Source organism: Xylocopa sonorina, chromosome 11, assembly GCF_050948175.1.
Source record: "Xylocopa sonorina isolate GNS202 chromosome 11, iyXylSono1_principal, whole genome shotgun sequence".
In the NCBI taxonomy this organism is placed as follows: domain Eukaryota; kingdom Metazoa; phylum Arthropoda; class Insecta; order Hymenoptera; family Apidae; genus Xylocopa; species Xylocopa sonorina.
The window spans coordinates 11,562,929-11,585,864 of record NC_135203.1 but is presented as its reverse complement, the minus strand read 5'-3'; the positions used below and the strand labels follow the sequence as shown (position 1 = coordinate 11,585,864).

Below are 22,936 nucleotides of genomic sequence, written 5' to 3'. Positions count from 1 at the left end.
TTTCTCCGAAATGCATCGAATCGCATCGTCTTGAGGTAATCTAGAAGCGACTCACGGTTTCTTCAATCTAGGCGCGGTAGCGAAATACTTGTGCTGCGATTCTCTACGGCCCAGCACTCTGTTCCGCGCGTCCCTGGCCGGCTGAGGGCCCAGCGGGATGTTGGTGTGACGAAGCCTGACTTCTTGCACGCAATGCGCCGGGAACAGGCCCGTGCCTTGGCCTCGAAGCACCCCCTCGAGAAGGCCGCAATCGGTCGCTCCGGTGACTGTGCGAAAACACGTGTTATACCGTCGCGTTATTCAACGAGGATAGAGCTTGGGAAGCTATGTAGAGAGATAGAGGAATAGTGTAAATCGATGAATTTCGTCGTACGCGAGAAAAGGTCTGTTCGTATATATATATATACTCGATGGATTGTCAGAGAAGCTTGGTGGTTTCGTGGGAGAGTCGCAATGGCGCGAAGGTACGGTCGACGCAGCGGAGGAGATGCGAAAACAACATCGTCAGTACCTTCCAAGATATCTCCTTGATTGATGTTCAGATGGCCTAGAATCCCGCTGTTGTAGCTCTCGACGCAGACGACCGTGGTCCCGGGGATCGATAGGGAATTAGTAGTGTCCGACTGCGAGGTTCCGACCCCGGAACTGTCGCTAATCACGTCGGACGCTGTATCGCCGAGACTCTTGTCTAGAAAATTCACGGAACAAAAGATCGTTCGATTGAGAGCTGACGTCGTTCGATCGGCTCGTCGAGGTCTTAGAGCGATGAACCTCATGCAACGCTAGATTCTCGACTGGAGAGTAAAGGCGCTAGAACTTAACGTAACGCGGGAAAGAACCCGCTTACTTTTCTTTTATTTTCTTATTTTCCCGGAAAACTGTCAAACTACGTATACGTAGAGAGAGTGGATGGGCGGTAACGGAACTACTAGTGTCTAGGTTGCTGACGTTACATCCGCTAAGACGCGCGGATGCACCGCGCATCGCTTCGCCGTCGTTCCGATAATCAAACGTCATCAAACGTCCAGCATCGCATATCATTTCCGATGGTGATGGTTCGACGTTCGAGTCGCGCCAAATATATAAAGATACACTGGTCTCCGTGTCGGTTCACGGTACCCAAAACGCATATACGGAGAGCCGGATCTCTCGAGATCTCTTCATTGATGAAGCGAGATGTGCTTTCGTTGTTGGCGTTTCTTCTCTCTCTCTCTCTCTTTTTCTCTCTCTGCCTGTTTCTCTGTCGCCGCGACAGAGAGGGGTAAAAGTCGAAGAAAATAAACCAGTGTGTATACCTGTGACGATGCTGGCGGAATCTTCGCCGGACGGTTGATTGCTGCCTTCGGATAGGCTCGAACTAGCCGAGCTGAAAGGAGCTAGACTCCTGCTGCTCGGCGACGGCGACGGCGGCATCTCCATCGTTCTGTGCATGTCGAGACGGTGCTGGAGCTCGAGCCGGTGTTCTTGCAGCCTCGTCAGCCCCTCCATTCTTACGTTCTGATAGTTCTCCGCCGCGGTGGCTGGCAATCTTGAAATGGGAGCGGAACTCGTATAGGCGTCGAACGCTTGGCAAACGTTCGACCTTGATGCTCGACTAAATCTTACGAGATTAGCGTAAATTGTCTTTGCTTGGAGAACGCGCGTGTGTGCCCGACCCGAGTGTCGTTCGCTCGCAGACGAATTGGTACGAATCGTGGTCGTTCGACCGGTTCTGATTCGAACGGATCGTGATTCGGGTAAGCGGGACGTGGGGGTGTCCGCGAGATGGATCGCAAAGACAGTTTATGCTTACCTCGCGTTAGGATCCCTCAGCGAATTCGGGCTCTGGTAGTCCGAGGTAATCCGTAGACCGTTCTGCTCGATGGATCTGCCTGTGACGTGCTGTTCGGACGGTATTCTCTGTAGCTCGTTTCTGGTTCCTTCGATGGACGGTACTCTGGCGATGCTCGGACGATGCCCGTCCATCGTCCTCGCGATACTGTTCGCGTACTGCTCGGTGGACGGTACTCTGGTGAGCGTCCCGGCGGCGATCGTCGAGTATTGCTCACCAGTGATCACCCTGGCCACGGTGGTGGTACCGGTAGCTATTGGGCTGGCGTATTGTTCCGAGGACGGTACTCTGTTCAGGGTCCCGGCGGATGGATACTGTTGTTGTTCCGTGGACGGTACTCTGGCGAGGTTCCCGGTCGCGTATTGCTCGCCGGACGGGACTCTCGTTACCGCGTTGACGGTGCTCGCGTACTGCTCCACCGAGATCGTTCTGGTCAGGCTACCACCACCGTTCGTTCCGCTAGATCCGTGCTGTTGCTGTTGCTGTTCCGCGGACGGTATCCTGGTCAGGGTGCCCAAGTTACTGGCCGAGCAGCTGGTGGTCATCGTGGACAAGCCGGCGAAGGCCACCGAGCGTCGTTTCGGGTTGTAGCGTGGCGGCCCTTTAAACGGTACTGGAAAATCGAGGGTTGCAAGGTTAAGTAAAGAAAGGATTACTTAGCCTTACAAGTAGGCGACGCTCTTCGAAGGTATCGCGCGTCTTCCCTTTGAGCGACCTCTCCCTATATCGTCTCTCTCTCTCTTTCTCTCCCTCCCTTTCTCTCTCTCTCTCTCACTCTCTCTCACGCTCTTTACGAGTGCGATCAATGCGCGCGTCTCTCGACCCCGAATTTCGAATCCCTGGTAAACATTTTGTTTCTTTTCTTTACTGTACAAAGTGTTTCATCTCGCTCTCATTCTCTCGCCCTCTTTCGCTCGTTCTCTTTCTGAGCGCGCGCACGCTCGAAGCGTGCTTTTCGTCTGGCGTGTTTCCCCCAAAAAAAGGGGAGAGAAAAAAGGAAAATGAAAAAAGCGGAAGATCGTTCGACGACCGTTTACAAGCTGCCGGCAGAGACACATACACACGCACACGTACACGAGTCGGCGTACGACGTTACTGTTAGTCACTCTGTTGTACAAAAGAAAGCGGTGAGAAGCACACGCAAGAGTCGCGCAATTCGACTCGGTACCGAGCGATACGGCTTGTATCCGTTTTGTACGATACAATACTGTGCCCGTGGTTATAGGGTGCCATTGATACATAACCATTCGGTACATAGTTTCCGGTGCGGACACGGCGGTATCTCGAGCCACGACCACTGGAACTTCGCTGCGACCCCGCGTCGACGATTCTTCGTTTCCTTAAAACCACGGAAATTCCAATGGTCCGCGACGGTGCACCGTGAACTCACCCGAGTACATACGTCGAAAACTACCAAACATTGCTAATCAACTTGTTCCCGCGACCTCGATGCTGCTGGATTTATCTTTCTCCTTTCGTTCGCGTCGTTCTCTCGACGGCTCGAAGCAAATCCGACAACAACGACGTCGCTCGAGGGACCAAAAGAACGACCAGAAAAAAAAAGGCGAAGAGAAACAAGAAAGGAAAACAAAGAATACGGCGTGTCATTAGTAGTTACTCTCAAAAAGCGATCAAAGTTCAGTCGTTATTCCAGTCGTTAGATCGTTACAGAGATACTCGACGTCTTACAAGACCATCACCACCAAAGAATCCCATCAGACTTTTACAAAATTTTATATACTTCTGTCATACAGCACAGACACAGATGGGCGCACAATTATGTATACGTGAATATAGATACACGGATATTTACACTATTCGACTAGTCTACGGGGTTCGCCATTTAGCTACTTGTTCGCTACGCTACGAGCAAGCGGTGAAGCGTATTCTCCCCTCGAAAGAGGGGAGAACGATATTAAGCACTCTACTTACATGCACATGCCGGGCTACTACTAATATTCGCGAGGACGAGACTGCGTCGCGAACGATTTACGAACGGTCGATCGATGTCCGCGGTTTATCAGATAACCGCGTCCAACAGGAATATACACGCGCATGCGAGGACGCGACCGCGAGTCTTCTATCAACAGTTTCAGACGAACTCGATGAATCGTACGAATCCAATTTATTAGCCGCTGATAATCGCCGATTATCATCGCTTATCGTTCGTAGTTGAGCCGGAATCGGCGGCGAGATAAGTCCGAGAGCGAGCGAAAACCGGAGCAGCGTCAGCCGGAGACGATGGATCGTGATCGATCGCGGAAACGAGGTGGTCCGTATCGGAGGAAGGGGCTCGATTCTAAGGCGAATTTCGTGGGTTCGCGGCGCGACGCTCGCACTCACCCACTTCCTCCGGCTGGTAGTTCTTGATGACCTCGGCCAGCTCCATGTTCCCAGCGATCACCGCGACCTGGTACGGCGTCTGGTTCGCGTAGTTCAGGCTGTCCTTCTGCGCGCCTCTGAACAGCAACTGGCGTATGCAAGAGGAGTCCGTGTTGTTCACCGCGCAAACGTGCAACGGTGTATTGCCGGACGCGTTACGCGCGTTCATGTCCGCCCCGTAGAAGAGCAAGTGATCCAGGTGCTGGACCAGGTTGTTGCGGCAGGCCTGCGGACAACACGAGTATCGATTATCGAAGGGGACGACGCTTATAATTAAACCTACGCGGCTTCGCGCGTCCCCTGTCCTTTAAATCCCTCGCCCCGCGCGCCGCGGCTCGTATATTTAGAACGTGGAGAAAGAAAAAATTCTATATCGCGGCGAGACCTGATGCACTTCCTGCCAGCCCTGCAAATCCTGGGCGCCGATCGTCGCGTGGTCGTGCAGCAGCGTCTCGCAGAGCATCGGGTCGGTCTTGTGGATCACGCTGTAATAGAGCGGCGTCAACCCCTTGGTGTCCTTGTAGTTGGGGCTGGCGCCAAGCTCGAGCAGCGTTTTCACCGCCTCCAAACTGTTCCTCTCGACGGCGAGGTGCATCGCAGTCAGGCCCTCCTTCGTTCGGTAATCGAGCAGCGCCCCGCCGTTCACCAGCGCTATTATCACCTTCGACGGTTTCTTCAGGGTCGTGGCCAGGGTCAGCGGTGTCTCTGGAAGAAGGACGCGACGATTTTTAAAGCGTTCGACGTTCCCCCGGCTAGCAGTAGACGCGAAACGCCGACCTCGCGGCGGTGCCGACGACCACGAGGATATCTGATAACCGTTTACGCGGCCCCAAGGTCGGCATCTTGTCCCGAGGCGACGTGGACAGAACGCGAACGCGCGGTCGCGAGTCTACAATTAGCCGAACGGGGCATACACACCCGTTCGCCGAATACAGTTATCCCCCGCGACCGAGTTTCGCCAACGAACAGCGAGAAGCAGAGGACGAGGAAGAGGAAGAACCACTTCCACCCTTAAAGCTCGCCTCTCGAACGACCCCTCCGATCGAAAATCACGGATCGATTTTTACCTCCCGTCTCCTGGCAGTGAAAATTCGGATCCAGACCCTTGCTGCACATCTTGGCGATCTTCTCCACCTGGCTGTTCGCCACGTACTCCAGCAACCTCCGCAAGTTCGTCCTCGTGTGCATCGCCTTCAGCTGTTTCTCGTCCAGGTGCAGCATCTTGTAGACCCGCCTCTTGTACTTGAGCTGCGAATTCAAAACCGATACCACGATCAACGGTGGCTTTCGACTGGTTACGAAACATCGACTCGATGACGCGTAGCCTGCGAGCTTTCGACGAATTTCCCGTCGACAATGGGAACGACGTTATCGGTTCCCAGCGATAGCATCGATCGAAATTCCGTGTCTTAACGCGCGCGTATGGCGGGATCGCGTATCGCTCGCGTTTCTTTTTTCCCCCCCTCGTACAAAATGATCCAACGCAGGGGATTACACCCTGTAGCTTCCTGATGGCCTCTGGCTTCTTTGTAATTATCGGAGGCGTCGAGCTTTATAGCGTTAGATTACCGGCGGATAGGCAACGCCGCGGCTAGGACCGCGCTGCTAATGACTACCGTTAGCAGCAATTATGATTATCAACGGAATCGAGTTGTAACGCAGATTAGAGAGATGGCTCGTTGTCGTGCACGGGAACTCGGCGTTTATCATCCCCCTCGTCTCGTCCTCCCCCTCGTTACATTTACGTGCAACCACCACCACCACCACCGTGCACACCGACTCCTCGTTTCGCCGATCAACCTGCTCGAAGAGCGGGCCCTCTGCACACCGGCGAACGGAAAAGTCAGCCGGCGAACTTTGACCGTGAACTCTGCGAGCGAGTCGCGGCGCGCTCGGTATTCCCTCGGTGCGCTTAACGGTGCTGGCTTCGACGAGGATCGCACGCGGGTAACCGCGACTCGGCCTTCTCCTCGTCGCCGACTTTTCCCTCGTTCCAGCGCGATGGATCGCGCCGTGACCGACGCTCGACGACGCTTAAATCACGTTACTACGAGGCTCGATGGTTTTATCAAATACCCCGTGGGGAACGCGCGTTTAATTACGCTCTCGCGGTCGCTCCTTAACTGCGATACCTACGCGTAATCGGCATACTTGCTCGATGAAAGTAACCGCGGGACTCGCTCGTTAATTGCCCCCCTCGCTTTGAACGATTACTCCCCGTTTTCGTGCGATTTCCGCGGTGTCTTATCAATCGTTCGCTGGGGACACTCGTCGTCCCGCTCGAGTCACATACCGCGCGTCACACGATTTTTAAACGGTAACGCGGCGACGTCACGCGACAGATAGCACGGGACCGATAAGCGGCGGATTTTAGCCGCGGATCGGGCTTTCGCGAGCCGATACACGCGCGTTCGCCAGAGTCGAGGCCTCTCTTCGCGGTTCGTGAGTCAGCTCTCTCGTCCCTGAAAGTGAATCTCGCGTAACGAGATCCGTTCGCCGGCTCGCTGTTCGGCGCTCGCGCGCGATCGATGAGCACGGCGGGCAGAGGAGGAGGAGAGAGAAGAAGAAAATGAAAGAAAAGAACGACGATGGAACGCGCCGTTCCTTCGCGAATACCGATGGTACCGAATACCGGTGTGATCTATGAGCCTGTCTAACCTCGCGTATTTATTTCTATCCACGTCCTATACGCTGGCCGCGTTATTGCGCGCAAGTTAAGCCGCGCGCCACCAGAAAAAGTAAAACACGCCGTGCGTACCATCTTCGGACGTTCGCAGTTTATCTACATCCACCGGCTCGACGTTGAAATATTTCGCGAAACGGACGGGCTGAAAATCCTCGCCGACTTGCTCAAGGTCGCCGCGCCGCGAAAAACTAACTCACCGTGGCCGATCCTCTACTTCGTCCCCCCCTCCGCCAAGAGAAACTCTCACCGTCTAATTAACGCGAACGAGCTCGCATTAATTATGCGACGATGAAAAGCGAATCGCCTAACCCCCGTGCGCTTGGCCGCCATCACGGTACCGACGCGCCTCGTCGCTGATCGCGCACGGTGGCTACGCGATAACCCGCGTTCCCCATCGAGAGACACTCTTTCGTTTCGACGCTGGCACGAAAATTCGCTGTACTCCGACGCCACTGGTGGCTCGCCGCGATCGCGACGACTCTAGGCGCGCGTCGAATCGAACGGGAACGACGCTCGAGAAATCGGTATCGTAGAAGGTAATCACACGCGCGAGTCCGCCTGTATCCCAGAAAGTGAATCCTCGCGGCGAGAGCGACCGTGCTATCGGCACTGGAACCGATCGCGTCAACGGAGACAAGCCGCGAAGAAGAGGAGCACCAAGATGAGAACTAGATCCGGTTACGCAAGAAAACCGCGGGCAAGATCCAGATCTCGTTAACCGACCGCGGGATTATTTGTTTTTCACGAACCACCGTTTCACCAGTCACTGTCGCGGTGCATCGACTCCCGGATGCGAGGCCTTCCATGTCTGCATTTGCCTAACGCGATCCTCCACGGCTCGGCTCGTCAGGGATATTATCGACTCTCCTCCCTCGTTCGCCGAAATATTCCTCGACGAACGGAAAAGAGGCTGGCTTTCTTCTCGTCCACGGATCGGTTTCGCCTCTCGATCGACACTGACGTTCCAACGCGTACCTTCGCTCGTTGTTTTTCATCTGGATCGCATTCCGAGGGCTTCGAACGAACACGCGCAGTCGCATGCCCGTCGAGCGCCTCTTCTCATCGAGCGAGTGATCGATAGCGTATGATAATTATTTCGTCGAAAAACCGAGCGAGCCGCGCATCGAACGAATTCATAACGCGTGTGGCGCCGCTCGTTTTTCCGCCTCACGGTCACGCTCTAACCTTTCCCTCCCGTCGAGGACGCGCGCGCGGTACGTCGATGACGGAGGACTCGGCTCGCCACCGATCTCTTCCCTCCCGACACCTGTTCCCTCGCGGATCGTTTGCTCGTCCGGTGTATAAAATAGATCCACGGCGAAAATAGCCGCGCGAACCCTACCCCTTCGACGCGTGGGGATGCAGAGAACCCCGCGTTTCCCCTCTCGCGATTCTTTCGCTCCCGTTTCCTTTGACAGGCTAACACGGACGTCAATGGGCTCGAGCAATCTTGTAGCTGAAATAACCATTTTGTCCGCGTCAATGCGCCCTCGTCCATCGCGCGAGCCCATTTCAACCACCCAGCATTCAGTCGTCCCACCACTCCTCGAGCGGAATGGTCTCGAGGTCAGGGATGAAAATTCAAATTAACCCATTAGCGGTCGAGGATGCTATCGCTGGAATCGACCCGAGTAACCGTGGCGTCGTTCTATACCGAGTGACCCGATAGAAACGAAACGTTCTTGTTCGAATTAACCCTTATCACAACCCTTATTAATATCGCGGGGGTCGTTGCTCGCACGCGATGTTAACCAGCGAACACCACTGGATAGAATTGAAAAAGGTGTCTTACCTCCAAGTAGCCAACGGGTCCATTGAAGGGATAATCGCCGAGGCGGCGTTCCTCGTCCAAGAATTTCCCGGCTTTTCCATTCACGGGCGGGCAGAACAAGCCGTAATTGAAGCTCTCCTTCAGCTCCTGTAAACCATCGCAAAGTCTGGATCAATCGAAGACCCGTCCCGCGGATACAGCGACCCGCCACCCCCGTTCTACTAGCAACACATACTATTCGCATGCAACAAGGGTACTCGGAGGGCGGATGTACGCTTCGAATCGAACGGGAACCGATCGCTCCGTGGAGAGACGATCGCCAGATCGACGTCACCGTGAATTTGTTACATTTCGTTACCGTGCAAGGCGATATCGTACGAGGGTTGTTATCCAACGAGGCTACGGAGCGAAACGCGTTTCGATCGCGAGGTGCCTGGCGCTGCTCTTCGCCCTTCCTTTCCTCGCGGATCGAACGGTCGTCGAAGTGACGGGCTTCGATTTCACGGCTTCTTCGCGACAGCGAGTTTTTCTGTCCACGCGCGACCTACTATTTGCGCTCGCCAGCCAGAGACAGGCAACGATCTTCGCGGAATCGGAAGACTTCCTTAAGAAGAGGGGTATTTCAATTCTCTTCCAGGGAAGAAACGGGACAGCGAGCGGGAATAAAGCGGCGCGTCCGCGTCCGCAGGACCACGTTGGCCCGCGACCGTTAATCCTGCGCGAGCGTACTCGCGAAAAACCAGTCGCCGTGAAAAACGAAAGTCGACCAACGAGCCGGGAGCGTTATTAAGCTAAACGAATGGCCCGGTTTCGTTGCTCGCCGCGGCTTGAAAACGGGTCAAATGTGAACCACTCTCGGCGTCGATCCACTCGAAGCCGTTCGTTAAGCGACAGGCGAGAGAGTTGGTCGATTCGAAGCGGAATAGCGAAAACGACGCCTTGGCGAGGAGATCCACGATCGAATCGTGCGAATCGACTTGAAGAAATAAACGCGTCTCCGTGAAATGAAAAGCCTCGCGCGATCGGAGAACCTGTCGGTGATCGTTCCCCTCGCAAACTACTTGGCACTGATCCCTCGAACAATGGTACCAAGTTGGTATTCTCGCGCGGAGCTCCCGAGGGCCGTGGACTCGCGTGCTGAACGCCGCTCACGGAGGGATCACGAGCGTATTGGACGCGTTCAACTTGTCGGAAACGTTTCGTGCCGATGGAAAGTCGCCCGCGGCGCGAAAAACGGGCACGAAGAAGCGAAACACGTGCCGGCCGCTCCGCGCGCGTGTGTATTGGTAGACGGGAGACGGACACCGGCGCATCGCACACGACCGCGTCGACGTTTACCGCAAAAACCAACGACGGAGCCGGGGGTGTGGGGCACAGACAGAGCGAGAGGAAAGAGTGATCCACCCAACAATCACGGCAACAATAGCCAAGAGTGGAACACGTGCCAAATTAAAGGCCTCGAACCAAAGTACCGAGGTGCGCGAGCGTCTCTCTGGCCCCCTACCCCGTTTAAAACGTCTCTGATGCGCGCGGGCAAGGGGTGTGGCTGACAGAGACGGAGGAGAACAGAGAGCGAGGGGATCAGCCTTGAAAAAAACCCACGAAAAGGGAGAAAAGCGAGACGGACAAAGCGACGTCCCTTCGTTCCCTTCGTTCCCTTCGTGGAATCGGTCGTTCCGTGTAGGTGGCTTTGTCGCGCGGAGTTTTTACGAGTTCCTACCAATTTGTATGCGCGCGCGGTTCAAACGCGGGCTTCCGAGGGCCCCGGGGAACCCTTAATCCGCGAATTCAATTCAGTCTTTTTCGTTCACCCGAACTCTTTCCACGCGTCACGGGCTGGGAATGGCCGTGGCTCGCTTCATCTGGATTAATCTCGGCAGCGGCAGCTCGGAAACGGTACCTCTTGCGAGAGTAATCGGGAGTTCGCGGAAGGGTCGAATCGTTTTCAGAACGAAACGACGTGACAGTTTCGTAGCACGGGTGTTTAAAACGACGAGGGAAGCTGTCTCCTCGTTGAACACGGAAACTCGAGGCACGCGTGGCAGGCTGCCAACGCGTACCATTTTCGCGGACGGTCGAGCAACGTCTGGACCGACCTGGTTTTCCGAGGCGTAAACCGAAGGTTGGGCTGACGCGCTCGTCCGTCGCTCATCGACGGGAGTTACTCGCGATCGTTAACTACCTTCAACCGCCTTCCGTAACCGGGGTAGACGGTGAACGAAGAAAAAAAGGCAGGGACAGAGGAGGAAACTCGACCTGGACGTTCGTTAAATTTCGTCTTCGTTAGCACGAGCTCGTTTCCGATTGTCGGACCAGTGCAAACACACCGAATCTAATGGTCGCAACTTTTTACCAGCCTCGAAGAAAGAATCTCACGTAGGAGTCCTACCGGAAGGAAACGAGAGGCTTTTCTATCTGTCTCTCTTTCTCTCTCCAGCTTGTAGAACGCGAAAGAGAAAAGGCAAATGTTGATTTTGCCATGGACACTTAACAACGCACCTAAATAATCACCTTTACCTTGGACCCAGACGGGGACCAGCGTCCACGAATCTTTTCTACGACCACGAGCAGAGGCTCGATCGATTTTAAACAATTAGCAGCAGGGTCCCCAATCCCTTGGACGGATAAATCGTTCCGAAAACCGTCGGTGGATACTCGCTAAATCCTTCCACTCTTAAATCACCGGCTCCGTTCGGTTCTCCACCTTCCGTTCGTTCGAGCAGCCACCTCGCTTAATCATCCCGACCGCAAGGTCCAGTTACGAGGCTTATCGGTTAATACGGAGGCACAGACAGGGTGGAACGAAATCGTCGTCGAGCATCGAGAGTGCCATTACGCGCGCTTCTCCTACGGAAAAATGGGACGAGGGGCCCTCTTACTCTAATTAGCGCTAATTGCTCCGCGAAGATTTAAGAAGCCGTGCGGGGCCACGGTGAAACGTGCTCCTCGGAACGAAGCTAATCCACCGCTCGAAACTGCTGTCCCCAAGTCCAGCGGTGGTTCTCGCGAGCACGTCGGCAATTTATCTCGCGCGCGATTACTCAATGAACCGATTGCGTAATTCGTTCCCCTCTGCCCGTCGAGTACGAATATCAACAAATACACGCACCGTCGCCCAGAAGATCGTAACCTACGTCTTTGGAGTGAAAGTCGGTCTCGCCGGTTTCGCTTCTCTTTTTTCTCTTCTCCCCGTTCGTTTCCTTCGCCGCGACGCTCCTCGTCCCGCCGTCTGCTACGCCGGATGCTCGTCGCAACCCTGTTTGGACGGAGGGTTCGCTTCGAATTTGAAAAATCGAATCGTTCCGTGGAGCACGCGTAGAAATCGCGCGAATCGCAGGATCGCGTCATTGGTGTTCGAGGTTAGGGGAACGGACGGGGTCGCGCGTGACTCGCGTGTTCGTTCGCCAGGTTCCACTCGAGAGGAGGAGAGCTCGAAGGAGTTTCGTTATCCGCGGAGAACACCTGAGAGCGTTCGAGGTGATTCTCGCGAGGAGGGAGGCCGCCATCAAGTTTCCTGGGGCTATCGGAGTTAAGAGCAACGACGGTGTCGTCCGCAATTACGAAGAAAACGCCGGGGCGATCCTCTGGATGCCTCGACGGCGAGGTCTCGGGTATTTTTCCTCGGTTTCATCCGACAGAAAGCGGCAGGCAGAGGGAGGGAGAAAGAGAGAGAGAAAGCCGTGGCATGCGTGTACGCACGCGTGTACGTATATAAATTCTGAAAGCGAGGAGCTCGTATGGGGGCGCGTTAAACGGCGAGACCCTTTTGTACGGCCCTGTATGGGAGAATAATGGTCGAACCGTGTCTCAATCGTGCTTTATGGGATGTAATTGCGGTCTGGCAAGGGACCTTGCCGATGTTAAGCTCGGGCAGCTCGTGTGCGTCCACGACGGCGGCGAGGAACGCGCGGGAACAACCCAGATAGAAGCGTTACGGCTTTAACCTTCGCAACGAACCGCGAAACGAGTTTTTGTAAATAGCGTCGACGTCGCGGGCCCGACGATCGGCTCCACGTCGTTCCCTTTACCCAGCGAGCGCGTCGTCGCCGCCAGCCTCTGATGGCGCGTCTGATGGTCCCTCCGGGTCGTCACCCTCGCGTATTTTTATCCGAACGACCCGAGCGTCGCGTTTAATTAGCGCCCACCGCGAGACCGTACAAATTGCTAGGGCAAACACAGGATTTTCGTCGTCCGACGGGCGACGATCGTCGAAAAATGAAGACGCTCGTTGCGAAACGTCGCTGTCGGAGCCCATAAACGCGTGGACACCTCGGTGCAACCTCGATTACGAAATCCGGGAATTCGTCTCCCCCGGAGAGAGTGTAACGCGGGCGTTAAAGAAGAAATACGAGCCATAAACCTTCGATGCAAGCGACGCGCTCCTCTAAGGGAGCGGGACGATCGTCGATCGGCCGTTTAACTGCTTCCTTCGACGTCTCGTCGCTGCGAAAACGCTCGACGCCGACGCTGTGTTCCAGATATTCATTCACGTGCGCCCCGGAGACGTCTGCTCTCCGATCGATTATCGATACACGTCAATCGTTGATTGATTTATCAGATAAATCCGTTTGTCCACCGAGCAGATCGGCTTCGACTACCGCGACTTGTTTGTCGCGTTTGCCGCCAGTATCTTGGACAAATATTTTTCACGGAACTGTGCTCGCGGCTGGATTTATTGTCTCTCTATTAGAAATTAGACGACGCGTATTTGCTAAGATTTTAGTTGCTCGTTAAACACGATAAGATAAGCGGCTGGATCCGATCGTAAACAAGCAATTGTTGCCTCCGATCTGGTCGAAATTTTCCACGTGTCGATCGAACCGACCTGGAAGAGACGCGATCGCCCACCTTTGCTCTCGTTCGTAGCGTCGCTCGTCGAAAAAAAGGCGGAGGAAACCGTCTCTCGCGGCAGAAGCGGTCGAGGCGCGCTGGCAATGAAAGCCAGAGCTCGGAAATAATCCGACGTCTCGCGTCTTCGCGCAGAATGCAACCGCGACGATTGCAACACCGATTGCGTCACCGTGCCGCGGCGCGTTCCGCCGGCGGACATGTTTTATTCAAAGCTGCAGAGACCCCGATCGCCGTTGTCGATTTTCGGAGATTCTCTGACGCAACGAGCTTCGAAAGCTCTATCGGTTATCCCGCGCACGTAATCGAAACACCGCGACGAGAACCGAGACTCGCTAATGAAATTTGGAGAACCCCCCGGAACCCCCTCTAACCCCCCTCGAGCCTGGTTATTCCTCCTCGTCCAGGCGTTTCTTTCGCACGGCAGAAGAACCGTAACGATCGACCGTCCGGGAACTGGTTACAAATTGCGGAGAAAATGACTGCCGATCGGCGTAACTCATTCTACGGATGGATAATCGCGGAACGACTCGAAAAACCGAGTAAAAACCGCGGGTTCCAGAGACAACGATCCTCTACTTTGTTCCTACCCCTCGATCGAGACCAGTCCTGATTGCGTTCGCGCCGATTTTCTGTGCAAACAAACGCTAAACGTCCGAACGACCGATTTCCTTCCAACCCTTCCGCGCGATGGTGCTTCGCGCAGATCGTAGACCTTCTCAGCTAAGATCGTTTCTCGACTGGTGGCTTCGACGAAGCGTCGAGGGGAAATTAAAGTGGCGCGTTCCTCTCTGGTTAACGAGCGTTCCCGTTCGTGGACCATCCCCGAGGACGCGTGCATTAAATGACCTTTGTTTAGGCGGAGGATTACAGGGTTCGCTGGCAACTTGTCCAGGCTGGCCGTGTACGAATGATAAACCGGCGAACGAAAGGGAGCGTAGACGGCGCAGAGATCCGGTGGCTAGCGCCGAGGGGGCTTCGCTTCTTTCTCCACCATCGCCGGGACTTTAGAATGCAAATTGAACGCTACGAATCCTCGAGTGCTCGTACCTTGGGGACAGAATCTGCTTAGGTGGCTATGGACAGCCGATGGTATGCCTGGTCCCCTCTCGCGTACCTACGCTCTCGTAGCTGTGCGCATCTAGACGTTTATACACCGTCCTGTTCGGCTCGCAGTGGCGTAACCATCCGATGAATCTCGATCACAGAGAGGGGTGGGACCTGGAGCTGGTCGAGAATCGGTCGCATTGTTCCCTTCGCGAGGTCTCATCGAACGCGACGTCGCGTCGCGTCCCGTTGCAACCGGAGAACGGCACCGACTCGACGTTACCGCGACGCTTCTCGCTCGTCTGACGGATCGACGTCGCTCGAGTCGTTCTGAAGCGCGCGAACGATCGCTTACCCGGTGAAACTCTAAATTTAAACTTCACTCAACGCCAGCGGCTGGTCGAGCACCCTTAAACCGAACGCGACGAACGAGCCTGACCCGGATTTCGACGTTACGCCACTGTCGAAGCCATGAGTCCGCGAGTTCGTATAATACGCGTGCACACAGGCTGGACCCGCGCGCTCGCGCACACGGGGAATACCATCGCGCTCGCGCGAACGCGAACGCGGCTAGGTATAAATGGAAATCTGTATTTATGCGAGCGAGTCGCCGGTGTGCGTCCGTGGCGAGGCCCGGTCGTCCAGTCACGGGTCACACGATAATGACCTTATTACAGGAATTATGGGTTTCCGCGGGATCGGGGTAATCCTGGTTCGGGAACGACCGCGGGCGGGCTTGCTCGCCGTTTTACTTCACCCTCGAAGCCTCTCGCGGGACCAACCCCCACTGAACTGGTTCCGGTCACCGCGTTTTCGTACCACCGAACGGTTTCCCCTCGAGCGAACCGTCCGATCGAACGGCCACGGAGTCGGATCGGACTAAAAAGCCTCGCGGAGAGCATCGAGAATTAAAGCGCTTAGCGTGCGCCAGAGAAAAAAGAGACTCTATTCTTCCAGGAAGAACGATGATCGAGGAGTGGAGCGAGCGAGCGAGGGTCGTTTCGAGTATCTATCGATTCTTAAGCCGGTCTCCGTTTTTTGTCCACCAACGAGACAGGTTATTAGAACTGGTTCCGCCTTTGTCATCCGGTTTCCGAGAGTCGTGCCCGGTCCGTTTACCCACGATTACCGAGTCCTCTTCCGGCGAATCGGCTGGGAAAAAGGAGGATCGATTTCCTCAATCGCGTAAAAAAAAAAACCACCGCCAACGAGAGGGATCGAAGGTGCAAACTAACGTTGAATTGAGACGTTGTACCCCGCTCCCCGTTGGTCCCTCGTTCTTTTCGCTGATTCGCGATCGTCCTCGTCCTTCGAAGCGAACTCTTTTCCACCCTCGTCCGCGTTTCGCTACGGTGTGTCCCATCCATCATCGGCTGGTTCGCGACCGCTCACCCTTGATATCCTTCGCATTTAATTTCCACGTCCCCGTTGGGGCTAATAACGCGGCCAGACGACGCCAAGCGACGAGAAACGAATCCGGAGGCGGTAAACGGTCTTCCCCCGATTCGAAACGGGGCAGGAGGAATAACGAGGCGAATCTCGGGTACGCGCAACCCTCGCGAGGTGTCTCGATTCGCGACGAATATAACATCGTAGACGAGCATTATCGACGCGACGGCGAGCAATTTCCGTTAATCATCCCGTTGGCTAATTGCCGCGATTCGTCGCGTTAGTTCATTATCGGTCGACGCTCGGCTTACCTACCCTCTGGGCGACGCACAGCACGCGTCTGTCTCGCCGTTTACCTCTCGATCGTTCGTCCCGCTAATCGTCCCCGCATCCGTAGTCGAATATCGGGCGGTAATCGATTCGAGATGAGAGTCGAGGATCCGTCCGCTTTTCGAACGGTCTCTATCATGGCCGCGCGCGGCCGCGCAATTTAAAGTCTGATTAAGGTAATATCGAATTTTCGTGGCGGGCCGTCTCCTCCTCGCGTTCTCCTCGCGAATCGAGTTCCGTCGACGTAACTCAATTTTCTGGATCGGGCCAATCGACCGTTGCCGTCGCTCCTCCCGTACCAGTAATTGCCAATCAATCCCTGGGAACGCGCGCGAGCACGATCGATCGGGTCACGCTCGATCCTGGCCTATCCTCGACGCAGGAAGCCACGCGAAAAGACGCGTCGCGGACGAATCCGCGATCTCCTCGTGCGCGACTCTCGTTCAAACGGGAATCGAAACGTCAAACGTTCGAAAGGACGCGACTTCCGAGTGTTACACGGGGTTGGATCGAGGCGGAGGGAATTTCGGAATCCCTGACTCGAACGGGAAATGGAGCGTGCTCTCCCCGTCGATTTTAATCAACCCAAACTATGGCTACGTCGTCGCTGATAATTCCCAGCCTCGTTCCTGTAGGGCACACGAGGCTCGCGAGATCGAAGCACTCGCTAATGGAAGTGGAAATTACACCGATGAACCGTGGCACCGCCGCGCGGCAAATTGCCGGATATTGCCAGTCGGTTCGAAACATTTTGTCGGCGAATCTTTTGACCGAGCAACGACTACGAGGCGGCCAACGCGGCGGGGAATCGTCGTTATCGGAATCCCTCGAACGACTCGCGCGAATTTATTCCGCGGGAACGTGTCGAGGATACGCGCGCGACGTCGTGCCGGGGCTCGACGTGGAAACCGGCTCTCGAGATGGCACGTGTCACTAAATAGACGAGAGGGCTTTTAGAGGGAGTGCCACTCGAGCATTTTTCCGGGCCGCTGCCCGCGCGAAAACCGCCGTTTCCTTCGCCTCCTCGACTTTCCGCGTCTCTCGCGAGCCTCACCGTCAGCTGTCCCGTTTATTTCTACCGATCTCTGCGCCTCTTCTCTCCGCGGTCACGAGCGTATCGACAAAGCTCTGCAAAAAGGCGAAAACCGAGGACGGATCTCATTTCCTCGCCGCTCTAACGAACCACCGACGCGGAGGGACCTCCGTGACCCCGATGCCAGGGAGGGAGTTCCCTCTTGCTCCGTTTCTACCGCTTCGCGGGGACTGTCGCGGACTTCCTAATTAATGGAATCGATTATGTGTCACGAAGGCGAGCCCGGATCCTCTCCGTCGTTCAACGGGTAAGTTCGAGCCTGGCTGATTGGGAGCGGGGATCAAAAGAGCCGGGTAATTAATTTTCCACGAGCATCGCGTCGGCTTCTCTCGGTGTTCGCGTGGAATTTTTACCACCGGACAAGCTCGCCGATCTACCCGCGGGAATGGAATCCATCGAATTTCCTCGAGGCTTCGATTTAGGGACGCTCTCGCGGTAATTAAAGGCTCGCGTTACCGCGTTATCAACCTCGATTCTTTCCCCCTCCCCCCGTGGCCCGTGAGAGCTCGAAGCCACCACGGGTACGGTTTATCGCGCCAGGGTGTACACGACTTCGCGATCGGACTTATCTGCCGTGACGAAAAACGTTCGACAGCGCGAGACGGTCTTGGCCGAGGGTTTCCGCGTTCCCAGGGCGGTATCGCGATAATTAACGAATCCAATAAATAGCGCGGAGGTTCCGTTTCCGTGGGCCTGCGTGGAGGGAGAGACGCGCGCGCGCAAAAACCTGCCGGAACGCGTCGGGGACCGCGATAGGGTTAAACAGCGGAATTATTGTTATGGTCGCGAATCCTGAACGGCCGTGGACTTTTACGGCGACCATCGCGTCGAGATAAACGTCGGACACGGGCCAGCGGCTCTCATTCGAACCCTGTTTCCGGCTGGTACACGCGCGTACGCGAGCGTGGCACCGCATAACAGATTCGAGCGTGGCTCAGCGATGAATCGCACGCCGTTCGGTGGGCCAGCGATTTTCATCGGCGTCTGGTCTCCCAGCCGGTCGAAGCGGAACACGATTTCCCTGGTCCCTTGACGGGCGACGCGTATGGGACGCGTTCGAGAGGCGGAAGGGCAGCGGCGCGCGTAGATGACGCGGAGGAAGAGGAGAAAGAAAAGAGGCGAGGGTGAACGCGGCGAAGGAGCGCGCGGGCGGAGAGAAAGAAGACGGTCGAGGGCGAGGGTGACGGAGAGGGGTCTACGTACAAGGAATTCATGAATACGAGATTGCACTCGGCGGAGAGCCCCGGGTAAAAGGCTGCTGCAGTTCCCGGCTACTGCTCCGCGCTCGTGTCCCAACGAGTAAAGTGGACGAACTTACGTGCGCGCGGTCCGAACCTTCTGGAAAAACTCCTATCTCCGAAACCATTTATAAAGGTGCTCCTTCTCTGCTTACCACGGTCGATCTCTCGACCCCAACCCCTCCTCCGTGTCGATCGGAGAGAAACGACGCTGGGATTCAAATGGCTTTTCCACCCCACGCGCGATCGATACCAGTTCGCACGATTCCTTTTCTTCGTCCTTAATCCTCGATTCTCATCAACTTCGATCGCTAGTTTCGTTTCAATTACTCACGAGGTTAATTGTACGCGTGGATGATGCACCGTCGAACGAACGGAGCAACGAAGAGCTGAGAACGATAAGCTCGAGGGATCGTTTTCGAGGGTAAGCTCGGCTGGCATTTTAATTAAAACAATACCCCGACGGAAATACGGAATGGTTCGAAGCTGGGGACGTAATTACACAGTTAAGACGGTGAATTGATATTCCGTTCTCGACGCCGTTCCACGATTCCCTTTGAGGGTTCGCGGGGCGACGGGGAAGCCGTAAGTTTGGCAGGCGTAGGCAACGGGGCTTGAGAACGGCGCCCTCGAGGGGTGGGTGAAACGGGGCAACAGGCGTATCTAGGCTAACAATGGGAACGGGTGAATATTTCAGGGAATTTCCTTCGCGGAACTCGCTGAGTTCGTTACGAGTCCGCCGCGTTGCACGCCACGGAGAGGTTAGCCGTCCTCCACTTCTGAAAAGCTAGCCCCATCGATCTCCATTCGATCTACTCCCCCGGACGGACGAGTCGAGCGTCGACCAGTCGTCCCCAGGTATAAATAGCTGGGCTCGATCGTACGCGATCAACAACTCGCGTGCATTTGTTCCGCGTCTACGCCGGGAGGATTTGTTGATCCTGACAGTGGAGTCGCGAGACGATCGTTCGTCCCTCTCCCTCTCCGTCCGCCGATCGGAGTCCAAGCAGCGGCCCGCACGAGTCCCACAACCCTCTCTCGCCGTTAGGAACTACCACTCGTCCCGTGTCATCGTTCTCCGCACCGCGCGCTTGTACGCGCGCGTGCGAGCCGCGGTACCGATCGCGCTTCGAACTCGTTCGCGGAATCGTTCAATAAACCATTCTCTGGGATCGTGCGGTGGTATTCATTGCTGCAAATCGATCGAGAAACGTTCTTTAAATCTCCTGGCCGTCGCAGCGTTCCTCGACGCTGGTCAGAACCCTCGCGACGCCCTTCGTTCGATTACCTACACGCAACAGTGTACGAAAACTCGCGTCTCGCTGAGGATACCACCGTGCGAAGCAAGATTATCGCCGTGCGATACCGTTTTTTTTCCTCTCGATACGAGGGATCGAGAGATCGAGAGATTCGTCGTGCCCTCCCGCAGCGACGGCCACGGTTCTCTATTTTTCCCTACTCGATCCATCGGTCAAGGTTCCGTGGTTGTACGCGTTCTTATGCCATGCACGCGACTTCCTCGTTTCCACGTTTTTCACCGCGAGAGTAGTCGAGAGGAGCGTAGGACGGTTCCAAGGGTCGAAGGATCGCGGATCGATGGCTCGAGGGGGACGTTGGAGCGAGGTCACCGCGGTGGATACTCGCGGTACACCCGTGATACGCGGTCATCGGTATCCGCATGGCATCTCGATACTCGCGACGTCGATATCCTCGTTACCATCATCGCCGCGTGTCGCTAATTAGCCGATCGATACGCCCGTCGAATGCGGCGCTGCGACGTCGATTAACATTTACGATCTCTATCCGCGGGTCCATTAGGACGGATAAGAGCTGTACATTTGTCGACGTGGAAGGAAAGCCCCGAGGAGAATAAAAAAAGATTCGTCGGACGAGTGCGAACGATTAAAATAAGCGGACGCGACAATATGTCTGATAACCAGGCAATCAGCTACTGATTGTCGACTATAATTGAATCATTCTTTTTTTAGAATAGGATATCTGCCGCGTGCTCTACGATTTTGTGTTGGTCAGGTTCGTTGGATGTTGATTAGCGATCGCTCGTTAATGGATCGAGGAAAACAGAGGACATCCAGCGGCGCTTTATTCGAAAATCGAAGAGTCTTCGATCGTTCTACAATTCTTTTCTTTCTTCTCCCCGTGAATCGGCCCGAGCGACTGATTTTCCGATTCCATCTGGCGCGCTTTTCAACGAAGGACACCTCGAACGAGTTATCGAGAAATGCCTCGACGTCGATTGGATACAATCACGCGTGCCATTCTCGTATTTTATTGTTTTCTCGTAAACGCGAGCAAAAAAAAAATGTGGATATCTAAGCGCTTCGACGCTCGGCCGGATGATGATCTCATACGAGAGTAGATTAGATCGAACATGGAAACCTCGTAACGAGTTATCGCGAGATGCGTCATCGCGCGGTGAAACTTCTTCCTGTCGCAACTTTCAGCTTTGATCGGCTTTGTTTTTCCGCGTCTACCTCCCAGTCACTTCTCGTAATTAATCTACGAAGAAGAAACGCTCGCGTTTCATTGCGCAATCGAGAAGCAGATTCGAGACCAGGCGACCTGAAGCGACGAGAGTCGTCCACGATCGAGGATGAAAGATCGTCCGTGATCGTTCTCCTCCGATAGGGAGGACCTTGGCGAGATTTTAAGAAGCACGCGTCGCGTTATCGTTCTCCTCCAGTTATCTCTCTCAATCAGACGGAAACGGATTACACCTAGGCGATACGTCGAAATTCACGTGGTCGACAAATCGACAAGTTCAGTGAATGGGGAGCTAGGCGCACGTAGCGCGACCTTGCGAGGCGTATCGCCGTCATCCTTGAACGTGAACCACGGGTCAGCAACAGTAGAGAGCCCGTGTATGCTTAACCGATACATGCACTTATCTTCTATGGTACTTTGGCGCTTAAAGGCAGGAGCTGCTATAAGTACATGCAAATTGAGCTCGAAATAACTCTAGCTCGTGGTCTACGGCCGCGCGGAGGCACGGGCACGAACGGGACCATCGATTCGACGGGAAGCTCCCCCACGGTTAATTAAACCGTTCGCCCTCGTTCATCGGCGAATCGATCGGTCGCGTAGCCTCTCGCGAAAACGATAACCAAACGAGCGCAAATAAACGGTTCGATCCGCGGATCATCTCCGGAGAAACTTTCCAAAGCTGGTTCGCCGCGTGGACCGCGTTCCCAGGGAGCACGGGTGTTACAGAACGGTTTTTCCCGTATCGTATGTGCCGCGTAATCGAAAGAAGTACTCGACGCGAAAAGCGTGGCGAACACGCGTTTCACGGAACATACGTGACTCGACGAATATTCCCCCCGCAATCTTCGGGCCCGTCGCGATCAGAAAAACCGACTCGAGCCGTGAGAAAATAGCGGCGGCCACCCTCAGCGGGCTGGCTTTTTCCTTTCCCACCCGAGAAATCGCTTCTCGACACGACGCGCGGCTCCGAGGGCACCGCTGCCGGAAACGCGCCGCGCGTTTCGCTTCGTCCATGCACAAAAAGTGTCGCGGTGAAAATGAACAAAACACAGCGAGACAAGAGCGATGGCGGAGGGGGTGGACGAACAAGAAATCGTTAGAAAACAAAAAGATCGATTGGGGGGTGGTTGAGGGGGTGGATTTAGAGCATGCTATTAGTAATAGTGAAGACGTACCCTGTACCAAGTGGCCACCTGCGAGGCGCTCGAAAAGGGTGGAGAAGCGGTGGTATATCCGCGACGCAACACGCCGGAGGTGGAGGGTGTAGGTCGGGCCCGCGGGGATGCGCGATGTTTCGTATCGTTTGTTTTTTTCATTTTTTCATTTTTTTTTTGTTTTTTTTTCGATAATCGTCGGTCGATTCGCGCGTGCGTGTCACGCAGTACGGGGGTGCGTTCGAAGAAGGCGGGCCCCAACAAGACGGTAGCACAGGTGAAGTGGTGGTTGGTGGTTGGTGACGGTGGTGGTTCGGTGGTGGCGGGTGTAGTGTATTCGCACGCCCCGTGCAAGTGAGGCAAAAGCAAAAACAACAACAACAACAACAACACCACAGGTCAGAATAAAGTATACACGATTAATCGGTGGACACTCGCGTGTCGCTGTGCATAATTACTAATTAGTTATAACTATTAGTAAGTACTATATGTATATATAGATATATAGACTATACACGCACGTATACGCACACATATTCATATATTCCTCCGTTACACGCATCTCTGCGTGGACTGTCTACCATTGCGCACAGTGTGCCTCCTAATCATACGTGTACTCTTGTGTGTGTGTGTGTGTATGTGTGTGTCTGTGTGTTCGTTTGGCC

General features: G+C 55.0%; 1 protein-coding gene across 7 annotated transcripts in view; it reads right to left on the bottom strand.

The window, feature by feature from the left end:
• Positions 1 to 22,936, bottom strand: part of Prosap (SH3 and multiple ankyrin repeat domains prosap) — an 86,428-nt gene that overhangs the window by 4,547 nt on the left and 58,945 nt on the right. For 4 of the 7 annotated variants that reach the window (XM_076905124.1, XM_076905129.1, XM_076905126.1 and 1 more), the window contains exons 4-12: positions 22,293 to 22,310; positions 8,692 to 8,817; positions 5,281 to 5,461; positions 4,599 to 4,918; positions 4,175 to 4,439; positions 1,793 to 2,444; positions 1,296 to 1,528; positions 512 to 688; positions 56 to 266 (exon numbers count right to left, since the gene is read on the bottom strand). In XM_076905124.1, the coding sequence (XP_076761239.1) occupies positions 56 to 266; positions 512 to 688; positions 1,296 to 1,528; positions 1,793 to 2,444; positions 4,175 to 4,439; positions 4,599 to 4,918; positions 5,281 to 5,461; positions 8,692 to 8,817; positions 22,293 to 22,310 (2,183 nt within the window). The remainder of the gene's footprint in view (positions 1 to 55; positions 267 to 511; positions 689 to 1,295; positions 1,529 to 1,792; positions 2,445 to 4,174; positions 4,440 to 4,598; positions 4,919 to 5,280; positions 5,462 to 8,691; positions 8,818 to 22,292; positions 22,311 to 22,936) is intronic. The other 3 variants (XM_076905128.1, XM_076905130.1, XM_076905131.1) reach the window with 3 other exon arrangements.